General features: G+C 40.3%; 1 protein-coding gene across 3 annotated transcripts in view; it reads left to right on the top strand.

Annotated features, from left to right (window-relative positions):
* Positions 1-25,129, top strand: part of TCAIM (T cell activation inhibitor, mitochondrial) — an 84,087-nt gene that overhangs the window by 18,714 nt on the left and 40,244 nt on the right. For all 3 annotated transcript variants that reach the window (XM_040479585.1, XM_040479586.1, XM_040479587.1), the window contains exons 2-3: positions 12,579-12,654; positions 18,096-18,231. In XM_040479585.1, coding sequence (XP_040335519.1) covers positions 12,608-12,654; positions 18,096-18,231 — 183 coding nt within the window. In that variant the 5' untranslated portion in view covers positions 12,579-12,607. The remainder of the gene's footprint in view (positions 1-12,578; positions 12,655-18,095; positions 18,232-25,129) is intronic.

Below are 25,129 nucleotides of genomic sequence, written 5' to 3'. Positions count from 1 at the left end.
ATACATCATGGAATGGCTGGGCTGGGCTGGACTGTTGCCTCCTCATTCTGTCTTTCAGGCTCTCTCATATCCCTTACAGGCATTTGGAGAGCGTTAGGTCTGGGTCTGGCATGCAATCTGGCTGCTGGCCTTTATGGAGGAAAGTTCTCCAGGTCTGAGAGGGGCAGGGAGATGGGCCGTGGTGACAGTGGCGGCAGCAACAGCAGCAGATGGGACAGACAGACAGACGGGGGTGGGGTTTAAAGCTCAGGGGCACCGGGGAGGGAGTTTAACGACTCATAAGGAGGTGGAAAGACAAGATCTTTCTCCACGTCTCCTTTAAATGTTAGAGGAGCGGTGGGTTGCTTCTTTGGTTCCCTGGGTGAACGTCCAGATAAAATGGCTAAAACATTACCTGGCTCTGCTTGCTAAGGATGAATCACACCCAAGGTAGGGGGTTTCTGGCAATTTCAAGCCAGGAGTCAATGTATGGAAATCGATCAGGGTGGCCTGGGTTCCCAGTGACTATTAGCCAAACCCACTGCACTGTTTGAGCATTTAATGTCCCTTCTAGGGGCTATCCTACATTGAATATAAGCCATTCTAGTTCTCAAAAGGTCCTTAACTTCCCAGGTGTCATTTTCACCCCATAATCACCTGAAAAATCCCTTTGTAAAATTTTTGGGCATGACCTCTAAAATCGTAAGCTTACTCTGTTTTGATCCCATTATTAATTTCTTTCTCATGTTCAGTGTCACAAGAGCAGACAAAAGGATAGTATTTCCTCGGATGAGAGGACCAATCAGATACTCCTCTGGTCATGTTCCTGAGGGAAACTTTAGGTGAGGTTTGGCTGGAGCGGACTCAGCTTTGTGACTTGATATCAGAATCTGATCCAATACTGCCCTAGACCTTATGCTCCCAAAGGACAAGGAGAGCCCACTCAGACTCCGTAGACTTTTGGGGACCTTAAGGGTGCCTGTCCGTGGAGCCACAAACTCGAAATCGGCAAGGCTGGCTGAGCCACACATTCTCTCACACACACACACACGCCAGAGTTATTACATTCCCTGCCGCAAAATTTTCTACCTGTGAGACCATTAAGGCCTTTGGGGAAGGTGGCTTTAGGTGGCTACCTTATTAGGTGGCCTAGATTTGAAATCGTTTTACTGCCATGTGCACCTTTTAAGGAAATTGCCTACTCACCAAAAAAGCAGGCAGAGAAAGCACCTAACTTTTAACCTGTAACAGTCCAACTTTTTTTTTTAAGTTCTCCCTAAATCTAGAAACCATGATGTGATGTTCAGATTTGTATTTAGGAACATTTTATTTTCTTTGGGGGAATCCGTTGTCCCATTTCTAAGTATTAATGTCCTTTATTAGTCATTGCTCAGTAGTAAATTTGCCATGTGATTACAGAGTGGACATTGAATATATTTTTCTGTACAACTGAAAACCAGTACTTTAGGTACAGAAACTTTTTTTTTGCCTTATTTTTTATGGAAATGCTTCTAAAACATGCAACATAAATTCTCTGCACAAACAAAAATTTCTCTGTATAACATACTTTTTGTTCCATGTTTGAAAATCATTAAGGGAAGACAGGAAGATGGCGGCATAGGAGGACGCTGGGCTCACCGTGTCCTGCTGATCGCTTAGATTCCACCCACATCTGCCTAATTTGCCCCGCTAACCACCAGAAGACTAGCAGAACGGACTCTCCGGAGCCAAGCTTAGAGGAGAGGCCCACGGAAGAGGGTAGGAAAGGCGGAGAGGCAGTGCGCGCTACACGGACTGGTGGAAGGGAGCCAGGGCAGCAGAGGGGCAGCCCGCCCAGCAATGCAGAGCCCCCGAGTCTGGCTTGCAAAAGCGGAGCGGTCGCACGGAGTGTGCTCTGACAGCCAGTGGGACTTAACATCTGATATGTTATAAGTCAACAGCTCTGCTCAGAGAGCGGGAGGGAGAGTTGTTGAGCCCCAGAGGAGAGAGGTCAGCTTGGCAGGGAACAAAGGTGCTGGGAAGCACTATCTCCCTCGCCCATCCCCCAGCCAAAATCCCAAAGGGAACCAGTTCCCATCATGGAACTTGCTTGCACAGCACAAACACCCAACACTGTGCTTCTGTGGATCCATCCCTCTGACGGGTCTGCCTCCCTCCCGGTGCCGCAGGGCCCCTCCCAAAGCAGACCACCAAAGGCAAAGCGAGCTGAGCCTGCCCCTCCCGCCCCTGTGCACCTTGCGGATCCACCGGCTAATACACCCTTGGCCAGATCCCATCAAAGCAGCACCACAAGCCTGGCAGGGTGCAAGCAGCCCAGACAGGAGCCACACCACTCCACAGTGAGTCCTGCCCCTGGGAGAGAGAAGGTACACACCAGTCTGACTGTGGCCCCAGTGGTAGGCTGGGGGCAGACATCAGGTCTCACTGTGGCCCCGCCCACCAACACAAGTTTCTCCAGACAGTACAGGGGAAGTGCCCTGTAGTTTGGAGCCACCAGGGAATACCCAAAATGACGAAATAGAAGAACTCTCCTCAAAAGAAACTCCAGGAAGTAGCGACAGCTAACGAATTGATCAAAAACGATTTAAGCAATATAATGGAACAAGAATTTAGAGTAATACTCATAAAATTAATCACTGGGCTTGAAAAAAAGTATAGAGGACAGTAGAGAATCTATTGCTACAGAGATCAAGAGACTAAGAAACAGTCATGAGGGGCTAAAAAATGCTATAAATGAGGTGCAAAATAAAATGGACGCGACCACAGCTCAGATTGAAGAGGCAGAGGAGAGAATAGGTGAAATAGAAGATAAAATTATGGAAAAAGAAGAAGCTGAGAAAAAGAGAGATAAAAAAATCCAGGAGCATGAAGGGAGACTTAGAGAACTAAGTGACATAATTAAAAGAAATAATGCACGCATAATTGGGATTCCAGAGGAGGAAGAGAGAGGGAAAGGTGCTGAAGGTGTACTTGAAGAAATAATAGCTGAGAATGTCTCTGAACTGGGAAAGGAAAAAGGCATTGAAATCCAAGAAGCACAGAGAACTCCCTTCAGATGTAACTTGAATCGATCTTCTGCATGACATATCATAGTGAAACTGGCAAAATACAAGGATAAAGAGAGAATTCTGAAAGTAGCTGGGGTAAACATGCTCTAACATATAAAGGGAGACCTATAAGACTTGTGACGGATCTGTCTACTGAAACTTGGCAGGCCAGAAAGGAATGGCAGGAAATCTTCAATGTGATGAACAGAAAAAATATGCAGCCGAGAATCCTTTACCCAGCAAGTCTGTCATTCAGAATAGAAGGAGAGATAAAGGTCTTCCCAAACAAACAAAAACCGAAGGAATTTATCACCACTAAACCAGCCCTACAAGAAATCCTAAGGGGAATCCTGTGAGACAAAGTACCAGAGACATGACTGCAAGCATGAAACCTACGGACATCACAATGACTCTAAACCCATATCTTTCAATAATAACACTGAATGTAAATGGACTAAATGCTCCAACCAAAAGACATAGGGTATTAAAATGGACAAAAAAACAAGACCCATCTATTTGCTGTCTACAAGAGACTCATTTTAGACCTGAGGACACCTTCAGATTGAAAGTGAGGGGATGGAGAACTATCATGCTATTGGAAGTCAAAAGAAAGCTGGAGTAGCCATACTTATGTCAGATGAACTACACTTTAAATTAAAGGCTGTAACAAGACATGAAGAAGATAATATAATAATTACAGGGTCTATCCATCAGGAAGAGCTAACAATTATAAATGTCTATGGGGTGAATATGGGAGCCCCAAATATGTCAAACAGTTAATCACAAACATAAGCAACCTTATTGATGAGAATGTGGTAATTGCAGGGGACTTTAACACTCCACTTACAGAAATGGATAGATCATCTAAACACAGGATCAATAAAGAAACAAGGGCCCTGAATGATACATTGGGTCAGATGGACTTGACAGATATATTTAGAACTCTGCATCCCAAAGCAACAGAATATACTTTCTTCTCGAGTGCACATGGAACATTCTCCAACATAGATCACATACTGGGTCACAAAACAGCCCTTCATAAGTATAAACGAGTTGAGATCATACCATGCATACTTTCAGACCACAGTGCTATGAAGCTTGAAGTCAACCACAGGAAAAAGTCTGGAAAACCTCCAAAAGCATGGAGGTTAAAGAACACCCTACTAAAGAATGAATGGGTCAACCACACAATTAGAGAAGAAATTAAAAAATATATGGAAACAAACGAAAATGAAAATACAACAATCCAGACGCTTTGGGATGCAGCGAAGGCAGTCCTGGAGGAAAATACATTGTGATCCAGGCCTATCTCAAGAAACCAGAAAAATCCCAAATACAAAATCTAACAGCACACCTAAAGGAAATAGAAGCACAATGGCAAAGACAGCCTAAACCCAGCAGAAGAAGAGAAATAATAAAGATCAGAGCAGAAATAAACAATATAGAACCTAAAAAAACAGTAGAGCAGACCAATGAAACCAAGAGTTGGTTTTTGAAAAAATAAACAAAATTGATAAACCTCTAGCCAGGCTTCTCAAAAAGAAACGGGAGATGACCCATATAGAAAATTTCATGAATGAAAATGGAATTATTACAACCAATCCCTCAGATATACAAGCAATTATCAGGGAATACTATGAAAAATTATATGCCAACAAACTGGACGACCTGGAAGAAATGGACAAATTCCTAAGACCCACACACTTCCAAAACTCACGGGAAGAAATAGAAAACTTGAACAGACCCATAACCAGCAAAGAAATTGAATCAGTTATCAAAAATCTCCCAACAAATAAGACTCCAGGACCCAGATGGCATCCCAGGGGAATTCTACCAGACATTTAAAGCACAGATAATACCTATCCTTCTCAAGCTGTTCCAAAAAATAGAAAGGGAAGGAAAACTTCCAGACTCATTCTATGAAGCCAGCATTACTTTGATTCCTAAACCAGACAGAGACCCAGCAAAAAAAAGGGAACTACAGGCCACTATCCCTGATGAATATGGATTCAAAAACTCTCAGCAAGATACTAGCAAATTGAATTCAACAGCATATGAAAAGAATTATTCACCATGATCAAGTGGGATTCATTTCTGGGCTGCAGGGCTGGTTCAACATTCACAAATCAATCAATGTGATGCATCACATTAATAAAGAAAAGATAAGAACCATATGATCCTGTCAATCGAAAGATGCAGAAAAAGCATTTGACAAAATTCAGCTTCCTTTCTTAATAAAAACCCTTGAGAAAGTTGGGATAGAAGGAATATACTTAAAAATCATAAAGGCCATTTATGAAAGCCCACAGCTAATATCCTCAATGGGGAAAAACTGAGAGCTTTTTCCCTGAGATCAGGAACACGACAGGGATGTCCACTCTCACTGCTGTTGTTTAACATAGTGTTGGAAGTTCTAGCATCAGCAATCAGAAAACAAAAGGAAATCAAAGGCATCAAAATTGGCAAAGATGAAGTCAAGCTTTCGCTTTTTGCAGATGACATGATACTCTACATGGAAAACCCAATAGACTCCACCAAAAGTCTGCTAGAACCGATACATGAATTCAGCGAAGTCTCAGGATACAAAATCAATGTACAGAAATCAGTTGCATTCTTATACACTAATAATGCAGCAACAGAAAGACAAATAAAGAAACCGATCCCATTCACAAGTGCACCAAGAATCATAAAATACCTATGAATAAACCTGACCAAAGATGTGAAAGATCTGTATGCTGAAAACTATAGAAAGCTTATGAAGGACATTGAAGAAGATACAATGAAATGGAAAAACATTCCATGCTCATGGATTGGAAGAATAAATATCGTTAAAATGTCAATACTACCCAAAGCAATCTACACATTCGACACAATCCCAATCAAAATTGCGCCAGCATTCTTCTCGAAGCTAGAACAAGCAATCCTAAAATTTGTATGGAACCACAAAAGGCCCCAAATAGCCAAAGTAATATCAAAGAAGAAGACCAAAGCAGGAGCCATCACAATCCTAGACTTTAGCCTCTACTACAAAGCTGTAATCATCAAGACAGCATGGTATTGGCACAAAAACAGACACATAGACCAATGGAATAGGATGGAAACCCCAGAACTAGACCCACAAAAGTATGGCCAACTAATCTTTGACAAAGCAGGAAAGAATATCCAATGGAAAAAAGGCAGTCTCTTTAACAAATGGTGCTGGGAGAACTGGACATCAACATGTAGAAGGATGAAACTAGACCACTTTCTTACACCATTCACAAAAACAAACTCAAAATGTATAAAGGACCTGAATGTAAGACAGGAAATCATCAAAACCCTAGAGGAGAAGACAGGGAAAAACCTCTCTGACTGAGCCGCAGCAATTTCTTACTTGACACATCCCCAAAGGCAAGGGAATTAAAAGCAAAAATGAACTATTGGGACCTCATGAAGATAAAAAGCTTCTGCATAGCAAAGGAAACAACCAACAAAACTAAAAGGCAACCAACGGAATGGGAAAAGATATTTGCAAATGACATATCGGACAAAGGGCTAGTATCCAAAAATCTATAAAGAGCTCACCAAACTCCACACCTGAAAAACAAATAACCCAGTGAAGAAATGGGCAGAAAACATGAATAGACACTTCTCTAAAGAAGACATCCAGATGGCCAACAGGCACATGAAAAGATGCTCAATATCGCTCCTCATCAGGGAAATACAAATCAAAACCACACTCAGATATCACCTCACGCCAGTCAGAGTGGCTAAAATGAACAAAACAGGGACTATAGATGCTGGCAAGGATGTGGAGAAACGGGAACCCTCTTGCACTGTTGGTGGGAATGCAAACTAGTGCAGCCGCTCTGGAAAACAGTGTGGAGGTTCCTCACAAAATTAAAAATAGACCTACCCTATGACCCAGCAGTAGCACTGCTAGGAATTTGCCCAAGGGATACAGGAGTGCTGATGCATAGGGGCACTTGTACCCCAATGTTTATAGCAGCACTCTCAACGATTTCTAAATTATGGAAAGAGCCTAAATGTCCATCAACTGACGAATGGATAAAGAAATTGTGGTTTATATACACAATGGAATACTACATGGCAATGAGAAAGGGTGAAATATGGCCTTTTGTAGCAACGTGGATGGAACTGGAGAGTGTGATGCTAAGTGAAATAAATCATACAGAGAAGAACAGATTCCATATGGTTTCACTCCTATGTCATCCTGAGAAACTTAACAGAAGACCATGGGGGAGGGGAAGAAAAAAATAATGGTTAGAGAGGGAGGGAGCCAAAACATAAGAGACTCCTAAAAACTGAGAACAAACAGGGTTTATGGGGGGTGGGAAGGAGGGGTGGGTGCGTGATGGGTATTGAGGAGGGTACCTGTTGGGATGAGCACTGGGTGTTGTATGGAAACCAATTTGACAATAAATTTCATAATAAAAAAATAAAAATCATTAAGGTCACATTCTGTAGTTTTTGCAATTTTGCTGTTGGTGATTCTTTGGAGATCAGTTCCAAGCTGACTCTGAAGTTACAAAACTGCTTTCTGTGATAAATGAGCTACTTTTCCTAGGAAATCTTATTCATAAGTGTTTAGTGTAACTTGGCTATCTGCCTCTAAAACACTTTTTGAATCAAATTGAAACAGCTAGTCTTTCCTAAATTCATTTCAGATTTTTAAATTATCTTTATGGTGTGCTTTAACTTCAAAATTCAAAACATTTATTTCAAATCAGCTATCATAACAGTTTCTTTTCAGTGTTGTGTTTTAATGTCTTGCTTTTGAAAATGTGTAGGAGAGCATGTCCTCTGGATCACCTACATTAATCATTGGATGTAGACATTTTGATTTTATGAACTTCTAAGATATTGCTGCAAAAGACAAAACAGGTTGCACTGTTGTGTTGTAGACAGAGGTGCTTTGTGGTGTTTAGTAATTCTGGCTTTTCAAGGGTGCTTTTAGATCATTTTATGCTGAATAATGGATATTGGTTAGAGCATGGTTGTGTATTTCATCTGTTTCCCATCTGTATTCTTAGATGATCATTTGCATCTCAAGTATTATTCCTCATTTCTTACCCACAGTTTTAGCTCATTTATTAGTATCTTTGCCATTAAGTGGCATAAATGTTCTTAATATAAAAAATGAGCGCCTGGCTGGCTCAGTCAGAAGAGCATGTGACTCTTGACCTCACAGTTTTAAGTTCAAGCCTCACATTGAGTGTAGAGATTACTAAAAAAAAAAATAAATAAACTTAAAAACATAATAATTTAAAAATGAACTCATTATGTGTGAGTGTGGTGAGCTGTTTCTTCTTGAGCTAAATTGGGACTACAGTCCAGGAATGTCTTTGGACAGATATTCCAGGGTTAGGGTCCTGTCTTAAATACTGAGTGAACAACTCTCTTTCCTGCTATACTCATTTTCTTCATTAAATTTGAATGTTAAAAGCATTGATTAAAAAAAATTAAGAATGTATGCCACATGTTCATTGTAAGTAAACAAGGAAATAAAATTAAAGCACTTAATATCTTACTACCTACAGGTAGCCAGTTAAAGATTGGATATGTATATCCTTCTGGTCTTTGCAAGCTTTGAGCCTTCTACCTGTGCCATCTTAACTAAGATTAGATTATTCTGGTTACTTCTTGAGAAAATTTTGTGAGAATTCAGTCCATCACAGATTGCACTGAACTTTTAGATAGTCCAAATGGTTCTTTTTCCTCCATTTCATCTCAGAAATCTTCAAAATGGTAGGATTGTCTCCTGTATCTGTGTATTTGTCTCAAACAAAATATAAAGGTAGATGGTTAAGTAAAATTATCTTTTTAAACATTGAAATGAATATGTCTAACACATTCTGCATCCCAGAGACTCTTGCCACACCAATTAACCAGAAAGTAAAGTATCCATTGTTGTTTGAATACATAAGTTTTTCAAGGTAATTCTCGATTTGTCTTTAAAATACATATTTCTGTCATTTTATTAATGGCAGATATGCTTCATTACATTACCTTGGTTCAGGTATATTAACTACATCATGAAAATATTTTTTAAACATACTTAATGCTCAAGATTTGATGGAATAGGACTTTAGCCATGTAATGGTTTGTTTGAGAGAATAATGCTGCTGAACAGATGCCTGGAAGAGTGGAATAATAGGGAGTAAGACAGCTAAGAGCTTGATAATAGGGAGAAAAGGAATGTTTTACTTGGTGATTATTGGGTGAATAGGGCATTTCAATACTTATTAAGGGACTGCTCGTACGATTTTTCTTCCTCTTAGGATTTTTTTAAATCACTATGTCAGTTGACATGGATATCATACTATAGTTCAACATCTTCCTATAATCTAAATTGTTGGAAAAGTTCATGTGATTAAAATCTTCCCCCTTTTATCTGTTTACCTTTTTAAAAAGTACGCTATTTTTTTTTAATTTTTTTTAACGTTTATTTATTTTTGAGACAGAGAGAGACAGAGCATGAACAGGGGAGGGTCAGAGAGAGAGGGAGACACAGAATCCGAAACAGGCTCCAGGCTCCTAGCTGTCAGCACAGAGCCCGATGCGGGGCTCGAACTCACGGACTGTGAGATCGTGACCTGAGCCGAAGTCGGCCACTCAACCGACTGAGCCACCCAGGCTTCCCAAAAAATACACTATTTTTTAGAGCAGTTTTAGGTTCACAGCAAAATTGAGCAAAGTATAGAGTTCCCATATACCTTCTGTCCCTGACACACAGTCTTCCACACCTGCATGGTATGTTTGTTACAGTTTGAACCTACAGTGACACATTACCACCCAAAATCCACAGCTTACATTAGGGTTCACTCTTGGTGTTGTACATTCCATGGGTTTTGACGAAAGTATAATGACGTGTGTCTGCCATGGTAGTACAGAGAGTAGTTTCACTGTCCTAAAAATCCTCTGTGCTCCACCTGTTCATCCTTCTCTCCCTCCAACCTCTGGCAACCACTGAACTTTTGACTGTCTCCATAATGTTGCCTTTTCCAGAATGTCATATGGTTGGAATCACACTGTACATAATCTTTGTAGATTGGCTTCTGTCACTTTTTCTTCCACATCTTTTCATGGTTTGATAGCTCATTTATTTTTCTTTTTTAAACTTTTAAAAATTTTATATTGAATTTATGTAAACTAAAAAAAGGACAGCTCATCCATTTCTTCCCCCCACCCCCACCCCACCCTTTGCAGCCACCGATCTGTTCTCTTTATCTCTGAGCTTGATGGGTTTTTTCTTTTTATTTTTTTTAGATCCCACACATAAGACAGGTCATATAGTTTTTCTCTTTCTTTGTCTGACTTATTTCACTTTGCATATGATCCCTGAAGTCCATCCATGTTGTTGCAAATGGCAGCATTTCATTATTTTTTATGACTGAATAATATATTCTTCTGTGTGTGTGTGTGTGTGTGTGTGTGTGTGTGTGTGTGTGTGTGTACTACAATGTCTTTATCCATTCATTCAACCAATGGACACTTGGATTGTGTCCATATCTTGGCTACTCTAAATGATGCTTTAGCAAATATAGAGGTGCTTTTATCTTTTTTAATTAGTGTTCTTGTTTTCTTTGAATAACCAGTAAAGTAATTACTGGATCATATGGTAACTCTATTTTTCATTTTTTGAGGAAACTCCATACTATTTTCCATAGTGATTACACCAATTTACATTCCAACCAACTGTGTACAGGGGTTTTCTTTTCTTCACGTCCTCACCAACCTTGTTATTTCTTGCCTTTTTTATAATAACCATTCTAACAGGCGTGAGATGATATCAGATTGTGGTTTTGATTTGCATTTCCCTGAAATTAGTGAGGTTGAGCATCTTTTCATATGTCTGTTGGCCATCAGTATGTCTTTACAAAATGTCTATTCAGGTTTTTTTAATCAGATTGTTTGTTTGCTATTGAATTGAGTTCTTTATACATTTTGATATTGGCCCCTTATCAGATTTATGCTTTGCAATGATTTTCTCCCATTCAGGAGGTTGCCTTTTCATTTTGTTGATGCTTTCCTTTTAGTTTGATATTGTCTTGTTTATTTTTGCTTTTGTTGCTTTTGCTTTTGGTGTCATATTCAAAAATATCATTGTCAAAGAGCTGGCCACTTTTGTTTTCTTCTAGGAGTTTTATGCTTTTAGGTCTTATGTTCAAATCATTAATTTTGAATTAATTTTTGTGTATGGTATAAGACAGGGGTCCAATTTCATTCTTTTGTATATGTCTGTCCAATTTTCCCAGCATCATTTCTTGAAGAGAATGTCCTTTCCCCATGGTATAGTCTTGGCTCCTTTGTCATAAATTAATTAACCATATGTGCATGGGCTTATTTTGAGACTCTCTATTCTGTCACATCAATCTATATGTCTATTTTTATGTCAGTATACTGTTTTAATTACTATAGCTTTGGAAGGTTCTTCCACATCTTTTCATGGCCTGATAGCTTTTTTTCTTTTTAGTGCTGAATAATATTCCATTGTCTGAATGTACCACAGTTTATCCATTCACCTTCTGAAGAACATCTTGGTTGCTCCCCAGTTTTGGCAATTATGAATAAAGCTTCTTTAGACATCTGTATGCTGGTTTCTTTCTTTCTTTCTTTTTTTTAAATTTTGGTTAACATACAGTGCAATATTGGTTTCAGGAGTAGAATTCAGTGATTCATCACCCACATACAACACCCAGTGCTCATCACAAGTGCCCTCCTTAATATCCATCTAGCCTATCTCCTACCCACTTCCCTCCCTCAACCCTCAGTTTGTTCTCCATCATTAAGAGTCTCTTGTGGTTTGTTTCCCTCTCTCCTCTTTTTCTTCCCCCATCCCATATGTTTATCTATTTTGTTTCTCTTTTTTTTTCTTGGTCTGTTTTGTTTCTTAAATTGCACATATGAGTGATGAAATCATATGGTATTTTTCTCTCTCTGATTTCTTTCTCTTAGCGTAATACATTCTAGCTCCATCCACATGGTTGCATTCTTTCTGATGGCTGAGTAATATTCCTATGTGTGTGTGTACCACATCTTTTTTATCCACTCATCACTTGATGGACATTTAGACTCTCTCCATAGTTTGGCTATTGTTGATGATGCTACTATAAACATCAGGATGTATGTACCCCTTCAAATCTGTATTTTTGTATCCTTTGGTAAATATCTAATGGTGTGATTGCTGGGTTCTGGGGTAGTTCTATTTTTAACTTTTTGAAGAACCTCCAATATCCATAAAATAACTTACTGGAGTTTTGATTGGGATTGCACTGAATCTATAGATTTCATCTATTGTCCTATAGATCAAGTTGGAAAGTAGTGATATCTTGACAATATTGAGTCTTCCTATTCATGTGCATAGGATATCCATTTATTTAATTCTTTGATTTCATCATCAATTTCACAGTTTTACTCATAGATCTTGTACATATTTTGTTAGATTTATGGATAAGCATTTCATATTGGGAGTGGGGGATGCTAATATAAATGGTAATTTTTAATTTCAAATTCCATTTGTTCATTACTTGTATCTGCTTAACTTTTTAGGTGATTAATGGATGGCTGGCAGTTGATGTATGTACATATATTCAGAAATGTTTTGCCACCTGAGACCAGTGAGAAGGTAAGCTGTGTGGTCCAATCTGTAAATAGTGTGGGTGGGGGTATCTGTTATGCATTTGGATAATTTTAATTTATTTTTATTTTTCAAATTCCAAAATTATATTATGATGGAGGGCAGGAACAAAAAAAGAAAAAGAAAATTCATATTAACATCCAGACCCTCCAAGAGTTCATTCAGGGCAGAAGCTGAAAAAAAAATACCATGTTTCAGAATAGTTAAGTATGAAAAATTTAAGAGAAAAAAAGGTAAAGATTGTCCTTGGCACAGTTTTTGTCATGTTGCCCTCAAGTCTATGCTGTCATATGGAAAACCACTTTACATTTAAATTGTATTTATTGTATAGTAAGATCATTTGATTACTGTATTTGCTACTAATGATATATAATCTAAATCCTACTTCAAGAAAGGATTTGAGTTCAAATATATGAATTTAATTGACATTGTATAATAGGCATATATAGTATAATTGAAAGAGATCAAAAGCCCTGTAGAGAAAAAAAAAATCATACTAAAAAGCAGAACTGATTAAGCATCTGACTTTGGCTCAGGTCATGATCTTGAGGTTCGTGAGTTTGAGCCCCATGTTGAGCTCTGTGCTGACAGCTCAGAGCCTGGAACCTGCTTCGGATTCTATGTCTCCCTTTCTCTCTGCCCCTCCTCACTCACACTCTATCTCTCAAAAATAAATAAACATTAAGAATTAAAAAAAAAAAAAATAGAACTGGTCAACAATTACTCAGACATCAAATTCAGTCCTGGCTTCTTGGTAGCCAAGTCAAAAAAGGGGAAAATATTGTTCATTTGGCTCAAAATATATAACTACAAGACAATTTGACCTGCTACATAAAAATATGTGAGGTTTTAGTTTTCTGAAACATACTTGGCAGTAATTAGTTCCTTTAAATAACTATTCTGTGTAAGTAAATAGTTCCTGGCAAAAGGAAGTTGTTGAGAGGAAACACTTTTTCCACCAAGTTGTAAATAACAAGGATTCTCAAACAAAGGGAGACTTTCTCTGACAGAATTCCTGACACACCTGTGAAGAGATGAAGGGGGAGGGGGAGTGGCAGGGAAACAAAGCAACTGCGGGATACAGTGCCCTGAAAAACTGTTCTTCTGCAGATGAGGAGACATTCTTCATGGTGTGGTATTTTTAATAATATTCAACCACAGAAAACCAGGCTAAAGTATTGTGTTTTCATGCTCTGATACAGGAGAGACCATAGGAGCCTGGAGGAATGAGTTCTGTAACATCTCATGAACCATTCCCTTCAGTGATGGTTGCCTCCTCACTCCATGCCTTTGACAGGCAGTGAATACTAGTGGTTGTAGAATAGAGCCACGCTTTTCCAGCTTGTTTTTATTCCAGCCTTCAGAAAACAGTATTTTAATCATAATCCTTAAAATACAAGTTTCATAACAATAGTTACCCAGTGATATTTTCTTTTTTTTTTTTTTGTTTATTTATTTATTTAGAGAGAGCATGCACGCGCACACGAGTTGGGGAGGGGCAGAGAAAGAGATGGGGAGAGAAAGAGTCCCAAGCAGGCTCCACACTGTAAGCACAGAGTCGGACACAGGGCTCAAAGCCGCCAACCTTGAAACCAGGAGCTGAGTTGAAGTCAGAGGCTTAACCAACTGAGCCTGAGAGAATATCCAGTGATATTGGGGCGTCTGAGTGGCTCAGTCGGTTAAGCTTCCGACTTCAGTTCAGGGTATGATGTCTCTGTGCTGACAGCTCAGAGCCTGGAGCCTGCTTCGGATTCAGTCTCCCTCCCTTTCTGCCCCTCCCCCTCTCATGCTCTGTCACAGCTCTCGCTCGCTCTCTCTCTCTCTCTCTCTCTCTCTCTCAAAAACAAAACATTAAAAAATATGTATCCAGTGATATTTTCTATTGTGCATCCTCTCTTTTTTAATGCCGGTTCATAGCCCAGTAAGTTGATTTTACAGTGCTATGGATCATGATGAACACTGCCCTGGAGTAACTGCAGTGCAAACTCTTTGTTAATTAGAAATCACATCATATGCAAAACAGATACCAGTAGTGACATTCTTTAGGACCTAATCCCCTGACGTGTTGTTAATGGCTCTGCATTTAACTCAAAGCAGCTTTGCTCTTATAGGTAGGATAACTTTCCTTTTTGGAAAAATGCAAATAATTTGACAGATCTCTCTCTTGCATAGTCTGTTCCACAAAAATTAGAAGGAAATTGTGCACGTATTTTTTAATGTACTTGGGATGCTTCCTCTAGTGCAGAGGTCAGCAAAGTATAGTCCATGAGGCAGACGGGCCCACTGCCTACTTATGTGAGTGAAGTTCTGTGACCGCGGCTACACTCATTCACGTGCTCATTGTGGCTGCTTTCCTGCTATAGCAGCAAAGTAAGATAGTTGTAATACAGGCCACGTGGCCTACAAAATCTAATCTTTTCCTTAATATCTTGCAATTTCAGATTTTCATGTGCTGAATCTGCTCGATTTCAAGCAGTATAATATTGTTTTCCATTTACCTTTCCTTGATTGTTTTGTTTCCTTTCATTAAAAACCTACTATACATTCAACGTACATTAAAAATAATACTTGGGGCACCTAAGGGTCCGACTTTGGCTCAGGTTATGATCTCGTGGTTCATGAGTTTGAGCCCCACACTGGGCTCTGTTCTGACAGCTCAGCACCTGGAACCTGCTTCAGATTGTCTCCCTCTCTCTTTGCCCCTCCCCCACTCACACTCTCTCTGTCTCTCTCTCTCAAAAATAAATAAGCATTTAAAAAATTTTAAAAAATAAAAACAATAATACTTGTGCCAGACCCTGTGCTGTGGTGGTTATAAGATACCCACTGAGCTCTCTGGCCTCTCCGGGTCCACCAAAGGATTTGTCCCGAAGCCACGCTTTCCTGGCTGTCAGTGACCAAGCAAAGCAGGAATACTAAGTCAGGCTCACTCCAGCAAGACACAGGACTCTGCCAGTGGGCATCTTTGGCCCAGGGACACTCCACTGGCCTACCTGAGCGCTTCTTGGAACTGTGCTGCAGCCCAAGACTTCCTACCCAGTCCTGCCTCCCCTCTCCCCTACAGGTGTCAGACCTAACTCCTGGTTTGAAAGTTCTCCCTACCTTCTCCCTTTCCCAGCACTTCTCTCGCACATCTAAGTGTGTTTGGCTAGTGCTTTTCAGCAGATGCCAACTAACGAACCGAACAACGGCAAGTACACATGTAAACCATGTTTACAGCCTTCAAGGGTGCATGATAGCTGAGGAGAATGGGTGTGGGTGGAGGAAGAGAACAAATGGAAACATCTCTCACATGTTATGGTATGGTGCTCCAAATATGCTGGGTCCACAGTTTCTGTTTTTAGAGATTAGAAGAAGGGAAGACTGTTTATAGTGAGGATACTAAAGGGAAGTATCTGGGGGAAATGGGCATCTTGCCTTCTGGCACATAGCACTTACACAATAATTGTTTAGTGAGTGAGTACTGTTTGGATAGATGGAACTAAGGCACAGAGAGCGTGTTTAGGGCTCAGAAACCACGCAGAAGAAAGGGAAGAATGAGAGAGATCACTGAGAGTTGACCTGAGGTGTCTAAAGAAGTGGTAGGAGGTCATGTTGTAAAGACAGATTGGAAATGATTACAGAGGACTTGAATACCAGACTAAGAAGTGGAGTTTATTCAGCAGGAGTTGAAACACCAGCAGAGGTGTTTTAGCAGGGAATACAGTGGTAGTGGAATTTCAGGAAAATTAACCTGTATGTAATATGGTAGGGATAATACTGGAGGGTAGACGGATGGTGAGGCTATGCAGTCCAGCCCTGTGGTGATAAATGGGGAGCACAGAAAATGGAAAGAAGGAACGGTTTCCAGGGACACTGTAAAGTGAGAAGAAATAACCCACTTCCAGAGCACCCCAAAATGGGGTGGGGGTGTGAACTGCTTTGGGCAGTGGTACCTCTGCAGGTTTGTGCTTTGGCAACTCTGAGAACAGTGTTACCCGAATGACAGAAATAAGGAAGATAATCCTGGATTGAACTGCTTCCTTGCGTTCTGTATCCAGGCAGAGATTAGAAGGAAGACAGTGACCTCTATTCCTTTTAATAGACACAAAATTTGACAGGCTGACAGGACAGCTAAGTGTCCGTGAGACACTTAGAAATGAGAACTGAAACTCAAATGGGGACTGAGTGGAGCCATCACCAATCTTTACTTATGCTGCCCCACTTTGAGGACTCGGGTACCTGTTTACTGTTTCCTTTATTGTTCAGGCTCCTGTTGTAGTCCTTTGTACACAGCCTACATATACTGACTTTGTAAAAGGGTCAAATATATGCAAAAAAAAAAAAAACCCAAAACAAAACCAAAGGTAATCTGAAAATATGCTGGTGGTCTCCAGATTGTTAGCAAAATCTCATAAATGATTCGATAATCTCTCATTTTAAAAATATAAAACCTTTCTATAGATTCAACACTGTATGAGACAACACTCATGCTCAATTATCTATGAGGTAATGTATTAAGACAAAAATGTGCCTAATATTTAGACTTCTTTATAGACCATTATGGAATGGAAAAGGTAAAATTGTAATGTTCAAAAATAGATGTCGTGGAAGTGCTTCCCCAAAATTGCAAATATTTTCATTTGGATTTAAAACTACACTTTAAAAAAACACTCCTAGGTGAGTTATGCCAGAATCTAAGAATGAGAATGTTAAGTTATCCAACTAAAATAATTTTAGCATGCTAGCAATGAGGAAGTAAACCAAGGGACATCTTGTATCTCTTTTTAAGCATTATAATTTTCAAAATATTTTTCAGTATAAAGAAAAGATTATATTATTGGATATTGAGGTGTTTTTATCTGAAGAAAAAAATGTTATAGAAAATTGTCATCATCTGTAGTAAAGCCATTTAGTATTTCATAATAGGCTTTGAGGGGAAATTTGGAAATTTCATTATTAATTGGTATTATTTTTTCATATTGCACCAGAAGAATTTAAAATCACTGTTTTTAGAAGCCACGTGGTACTCACTGCTTGTTAAAACTTTAATATATTTCTTAATTTAATTTTAAATTCTTTTTAAGTATAATTGACATACAGTATCCTTAGTTTCAAGTGTACATCATGAGTCAATGTTTTTATACATTATTAAATAATCTCCCTGATAATCATAGTTAACCATCTGTCACCATACAAAGTTGTTCTGATATTATTGACTATATTGCCTATGCTGTACATCACATCCCCGCAACTTATTTATTTCAGATGTGGACATTTGCTTGTCAAAACTTTTATATATTTCAGAAAACCACAGTTTTGGTTTCTGTCTTGTTTCTATGGTATCTTCCATACATAATAATTTTGATATTATTGTCACTTTATGCATTGAGGATCTGAGTGTGTGTGTGTCAGTGCCTTGATATAATAAATCTGAATCTTTTTAAAAGGTTATGTCTGGAGAAGATATTTCCACACTGGTTTCTCTACTCAAGAGCTTTATCTGGAGCTGAAGCAGTCAATGCCTTGAGGCCATTCTATTTTGCAGTACATCCAGATTTCTTTGGACAACACCCCAGAGAGAGGGTAAACATTTATTTATTTATTTAACCTTTAGTTCACATTTCAGTTTATTTTATTTCTTTTGACACAGTATAATACAGAGTTTTATAAATTTGAATTTTTCTGTCATGGTGATAAAGTCAGTGTTTTGAATTAATTTGAAATATATATACTGAAAATTGAAAATATAGCTATGGTTTTTTTTATGAAATCTGAGGAAATGGAAAATACATATATTGCTCTCTGCCCCCAGTTCCTGACACAAAGCTCCTAAAACCCTTGTAAATTCCTAAGTGGTAGCAGCACCAGAAGCGTCTTTTGTTCTAATGAAGTGACCCTGGGTGGCTCCTGGATGAGGGCTGGTCGCCAGAAAGACCAAGGCATGATTAGAAGCTTGGAATTTTCAGCTCCAAACCTCAACCTCCAGAGAAGAGAGAAGAGCTGGAAATAGAGTTAAAAATTGATCATGCCTAGTGTGGAAGCCTCCATCAAACTCCTGTAGTGTGGGGTTCAGACAGCTTCCAGGTGGGTAAACACATCTACACTGGAGGGTAGGGCTCCCCAACTCTGCAGGGACACAAGTTCCCTGTGTATCTCTTCATCTGGCTGTTTATCTGCATCCTTTACATTCTTTAATACTGTAAACATAGGTAAGTTTTTCCCTGAGTTCTGTGAGCCGCTGTAGCAAATTAATAGAACCTAAGGAGGGGGGGCTGCAAATAGCTGGTTGGTCAGAGGCACAGGTGATAACAGGTGCACCTGGCATCTGGCATGTGTGTGTGTGTGTGTGTGTGTGTGTGTGTGTGTGTGTGTGTGTGCGCGCGCGCGCGCGTGTGTGCGCGCATGCGTATGGGGTGGGGGGAGAGGACAGTCTTCTGAGACCGAGCCCTTAACCTGTGGGATCTGATACTGTCTCTGGGTGAGTAATGTCAGAATTGAGTTAAATTGTAGGGCACCCAGCTGATGTCACAGAGAATTGCTTATTGTGGGGAAAAATCACCCATTTGGTGACCAGAAGTATCAGAAGTGAAGTGTTTTGTGTGAATAATAAAGGAGGCACACAGGAGAAAGACTGAGTTTTTCCTTTATATGAAAGCTGTCATTTTTAATGAAGTCTATAAAGCTATCATGGAAACTCTTTACAGTATTAGTAATCATGTTTTCTGATCAGTTTTCAGAGTAAAATTGAGTGTTAGAAAGAAAATTTCAGGCTTCTATGACCATGGTCCATTCTATTGTTAAGGATGCTTACAAGGGGGGGGGGGGCGCCTGGGTGGCTTAGTTGACCATCCAGCTCTTGATTTTGGCTCAGGTCATGATCCCAGGGTCGTGGGATGGAGCCCTGCATCGGGCTCCGTGCTGAGCGTGGAGTCTGCTAAAGATTCTTTCTCTCCCTCTGCCCCTCTGCCTACTCACACTCTCTCTCTCAAATAAATGTAAGAAAAAAGTTTTTTAATAAAAACTAAAATGTAAAGTAAAAAAAGGATGGTTACAGGAAGGTTTTTTAGTCCCCTAAATGGTTTTCCCTTCTGTTGCATGCCACTGATTAATTCCCTACAGCCTCAGTTATTGTATGTTGAAGGAATGCAAACTGAGATGAAAAGGAACTTACAATAAACTTAGTGTGAGGGTCAATATTTTTTGACATTAGATAGAAATTATTTCACTGGTTCTGTTTATCTTCCTTAACATTAATACCTGGTTTAACATGATAAGGAATTTAAAACTCTTGAAAATTTAGAACGTTATTATATAATTTTTTTCTACTTGTGGAAAAAATTAGTTTTGCTTCTTTGCTCTAGGAAAATATTCTGATTGTGATATTTGATACATATGTTGGCTACTCAAGTTCAGATCCTTTCTAAGTGATTGGTAAAATGAATCAACAGAAAAATAGCCATTACCTCGGGGTTGCTAATTACCCAGTTTTTAAACCCAGTACGTATGCAAAAATTAAGCCTAGTAGTAGGTAAATGTTTTCCTTCCTCCATTGTAGCAGGATTCTCGCACAGAGAGTCATGATACCAGGCTTTGCCTTCCAGGAAGCAACTTTATTCCTGGGGCACTGCTTAGTTGGGTTCTTACCAGAAGAACTGAGGCCCCAGTGCCACATGGCATAGTTTTTAATGTATTTTTTACTTCTTTGTCTTCCATATATGGTAACACACAAACATGCAGTCTGATTAAGTGGTCTCATGTTACAAGGTCCTGAGGGATGTTGTCATAAGCATATAGTCAGATTGCCTTGAGGGTTTTTTTTCTTTCCTTAAGGAGGGGACCCTACCATATTCCCCCCTTTCATGCTCAGACCCCTCTGTTTTGGGTCAAAGAGCATCATCTTGGTTTAGAGGTTTATATTTTTATAACACCATTACATGAGTGCTGTCTTTTTTTTTTTTTTTTTTTTTTTTTTTTTTTTTTGTAATCATGGCCTCAGTGAGACTGGAGGCAGACTGGGGAGCTAAGGAAGGTAGGATTAAGCACCCTCCCAGAATTAGGAGGATAATTTTTATGAGAGTTTTGAATCCCCTGACAGTTGAGAATCCTCCAAATAATTCCCTGGGGTTTTAACCATTCCAGGCCTGGTCGGGGACATGAGCAGTCCTTTTCATTTGTTCTGTGATCTCTTCTATGACTTTTTCTCATTATCTGTAGCAGCAATTGCTTAAGTTAAACTTTTTACAAACTCCTCCCTCAGAAGCAAGCAGATAATTTAAGTCCAAGCGATTTTGATAGATTGCATTGCCCATTTGGTTTGTTGCTTGGCTAGTAAGTTAAGAGCCCTGGCAGTTTCATTGGTTGTAATTTCTACAACTGCTTGCACTCTAATCGTATGGTTTAGCATGTAAATGGGAGTGTGGTAGCCCTGGGACCATCCTCTGCCCAGGTGGCAGGGCCATAATATTGGATTATACACTCAGGAAGCCATTTATTATCTTTTTAATTGCCAATTGGTAAGGCACACTGCTTCCTTTGAGTCTCCCTGTCCCCATACACTTGGACTCCCAAATGTTTCCCTCTAGCAAGTGAGAGCAGGAAGAAAGATGGATGAATAGTTTCCAGTACATATGACCCAGACCAGACGGAGGGAAGTACTATATAGGCTGTCCTTCCACATAATCTAGTATAGTCCACCTGGGCCTGCCATTTGATGGCTGCGTCGACATTGTCCCAGGCCTCTCAGAGATGAGAGAAGTTAGACAAGGAATGGGGATCTGGCTCAAGGTGATCTGGGGTCCCCCACCATTGGATTTTCCGGGCAGTTCGGTTATAAAATCTTTGGCCTAGGTATGTTAAGTTTTTAACAGAGATGATGATGAACTTTTTTTCCACCAAGCAAAACATTTTTTCCCAATAATTGAGCTTTTGAGGAGCCAGACCCCGGTAGTAGGACTGGGGTATTTTGTTTCACTATAAGGTTTGTGAGAATCTAATTTTCTAGTCCCTTATGGCATTGTTTCCCCATGTTGGTACCAATGAAGTATTCTATCCCCAAGAGGAAGGTGAGTGCTAATAGAAACCTCTCCCCACATTTCCGGGTCAGCCTCGGCCAATCCTATGGCAAAGAGTAAAGCAAGAATCACAATAACGGTGAGAAACAAGGCGTGACAGTGCGTCACAGTAAGGAAACCTAGAAAATAAAGACAGTCTTCTGTTTCACCGGACCGTCCGTTCCTCAAGCTTCTGCCGTGCCTAGATCAGTCAGCTTCCAGAGTGACTGAAGCAGGGCTGCGGTCTCCCAGAGCCTCTGGGGTTGCAGATTGCTTCTTCCATATGGTCAGCTTGCAAGGCGTTGATGGATCAGGAAGGCACTCCCAGTTTCGAGATGCGGGCTTCACTCTGCTGTGATGAATCCAGGGACCTACCTCGGCCACCTTTACTGCAGTAGGGGTGGACGAAATGACAGTGAAGGGGCCCCTCCAGAGGGGTGTTAGGGGTTGGACGTTTCACTCCTTTATCCGTATCGCGTCTCCTGGTTTAAAGGGGTAAGCGTCTGCGGTCAGACTCACAGGTAATCGCCCCCAGACACAGGGGTGTAAGATGGTTAGGGTAGAACCAAGGGCCCACACCTGCTGTCTTAGGGTTAGATTGTCTGTCTCGTTTACACTCCCCGCCTTGTACCCTTGATAATGGAAGGAGGGCGCCCAAAAAGGATTTCTGCTTCTTCAGCCTCCCACCCGCAGCTGCAGTCGGCCTCCCTGAAGGCCCCTTCTCTCTCCCTGCCTCGTGTTAACTCTTTTCCTATTCATTCCTCCCCCTGGAACAGGGCCCCTAACTGCCATTAGGGAACAGGGATGATGACCGTTCTGGTTTCTTCAAGCTGATAAGGGACGGTGTAGGGGTACAGCAGTTAGAGTCTACTCAAGGATTGTCCGAGTGGCCCACAGTCTGGTTTTACAGGAAGGCTGGCAGGCATGAGGTGGCATAAACACTAGCAGACACAAAGAGAAAAACTCAAAGTAGAGATTATACTGACCAACAAGATGGCATCTTAAGATAATGTCTACAGTTTCCAAACATGTGAAACAGTCTAGGAGAGACCCTGACTATGTAAACAATATATGTTGGGGAGTCTCTCACAACCCAGGTGATGGAGAAGGAGGAGAGCCGTGGTGGCTCTATTTCCAAGAGTTTGGCCCTAATTTAATTTAAAAAAATTTAAAGCATCGAATGCTTGTGAGGTATTCTTTAGAGTTTTGTGGAGTATAAGCAGACAGCCTGCTTTATTTTGAGGTGTAAAACTTTTTTAACAGCCAGGAGTTCTATTAGAGAAAGAGTCAAAGCAGCCATTTACCATTGTTAATTTGCACAATTTTAGGTAAACCAAACCTGGGTATTATTTTATAAAGCAAAATTTTTATTACTTGTTGTGCCTTTTTTTGTGTTGCAGGAGAAGGCCTTTATTCAGTTAGTGAAAGTATCAATCCATACCAACAGGTGTTGGAATTCCTTTGACCTTGGCATATGAGGGAAACCTAATTGTTAGTCTTTCCTGGATAGCCTTCGGTTCCTTGATTGCCTGAGGGAACAAGTTTGTGGTTGAAAGGATTGTTTCTAAGACACACTTCACAGGCTGACACTACTTGCAGAACTGTCCTTGACAAATTTTTGTTTAGTAAACATCCTTTGGGCCATTTGATAAGGTTTGTCCCTCCCTCAGGAAAGGCCTGGTGCTGTGTTTTAATGATGTTTAGCTCTGTGAGCTTGGTGATAGTAATTGCCCTGCTGTGTTTGTAACCATTCCAAGGGCTAGAAACAGTGTCTAGGAGTCAGACCCCAGTTTGTTTGTTTATTTATCTTTTTGGAGAGTAGGTGGGATTGAGTCTCCTTTAATAATTGATATAGCAGGCAAACTATTTTCCTGAACCCTGATATGCACAGCCTACAATGTCTAGTAATTTCCAAAAACTCACATAACTATCTGTCCTGGAGTTGGTAGCACCATAGTCTCTAATTCAGTTGTAATGTCCCTTTCTAGCAAGGGAGCAAGGCTCTCTGGCATTATCAGGAAAGAACGAGAAAAAATTAGGTTTCCCCATATACATCCCAGGGGCTGAGAGAAAAATTTAGTTAGACATTTTCCGGAGATGCCTCTAATCATCATGCTGCGTTTGGATAGTTGGCCTGGAGTGGAAAGGAGGACAGAAAAAGTAGCTCTGGTGTTAAGAAGGAAATCAACCAGTTTTTCTTCTATATTTAGAGTCACCCGAGGCTCTGGGTTTCTGATAGACAGTTGGTTTTGGGGAGTCACCGTGAAGAGCCCCAGACATTGGTTATCTGAGCCCTCATAGATAGAGGTCCCCAATACATTCAGATTACCAGTGATTGTCTCTACATCAGGAGCATGGCTTATGGGGTTTTCATTTTGGTTGTCCCCTCTGAAGATGGTCTCATTTTAGTGCTCTGAATGGCCACATAAATGGCACATTTGAAAATCTGTATATAACTTTTGACTCCCCCAAATTTAACTACTAATAGCCTACTGTTGACCAGATGTCTTACCAGTAATATAAATAATCAACACATATTTTACATGTTATGTGTAATATATACTAAAGTCTTAAAATAAGCTAGAGAAAAGAAGATGTTATTAAGAAATCATGAGGAAGAGGGGTGTCTGGGTGATTCAGTCAGTTACACAGAGAGTGCAGAGCCACTTCAGGTCCTCTGTCTCCCCTTCTCTCTGTCCCTCCCCTGCTCGTGCCCTCTATCAAAAATATGTATTTAAAAAGGAAATTATAAGGAAGAGAAAATACATTTACTGTGTATTTACCCAAAAAGAGTCTGCGGATAAGTGAGTCTGTGCAGCTCAAATCCGTGTTGTTCAAGAGTCAGCTGTATTTCCATTTACTCTCTCACTGTGTTTGCGTGCCTCCTCTGTACCAAGCCGTGGGTCCAGGGTTTCTACTGGGACTTGGTCACATAGGTGTGGCGTGTCCTTTCCTTTCTTGTTTAAGTATCTCCTTTTCATGAGGCTCTCCCAGACTGCGCCATTTGAGACTGCCTGCCACCCCACCTTGCTTCCCAGCACTCTGTCCCCCATGCCCTGCCATAGTGTTTCTGCTGCTGTGTGTGTCCCCTTCCCTCACATGTCAAAAACTGGCACCAAGAGGCCAGCTCTGAGCAGGCAGTTCACCCTTCTTGGCACACATGTTCAGTCTGGTCTTCTCTGCACTTGTGCAGGACACCCCCATCCCTCTTCTAGGGAAGCAGACTTAAAGTGCCATCTAGTCAGCATCAGGCCAGGGTCTCAAAGTGAAACACAGTTATCGCTGTTTTGTTGTTTCTTCATTTTAACTCCATTGTAGAATACACAAAGCATTTCCAAGTTTCAAAAATCAAAACTAAATGCAAAGCTTACTCAGAAGTCTCACTCCTGTCCCTGTTTCCTTTACCCCATTCCTGTGAACTTCCTGTAGGC

Source organism: Herpailurus yagouaroundi, unplaced genomic scaffold (genome assembly GCF_014898765.1).
Source record: "Herpailurus yagouaroundi ecotype Mexico unplaced genomic scaffold, PumYag 159, whole genome shotgun sequence".
Taxonomy (NCBI): Eukaryota; Metazoa; Chordata; class Mammalia; order Carnivora; family Felidae; genus Herpailurus; species Herpailurus yagouaroundi.
This window is presented reverse-complemented; position numbering and strand designations above follow the sequence as displayed.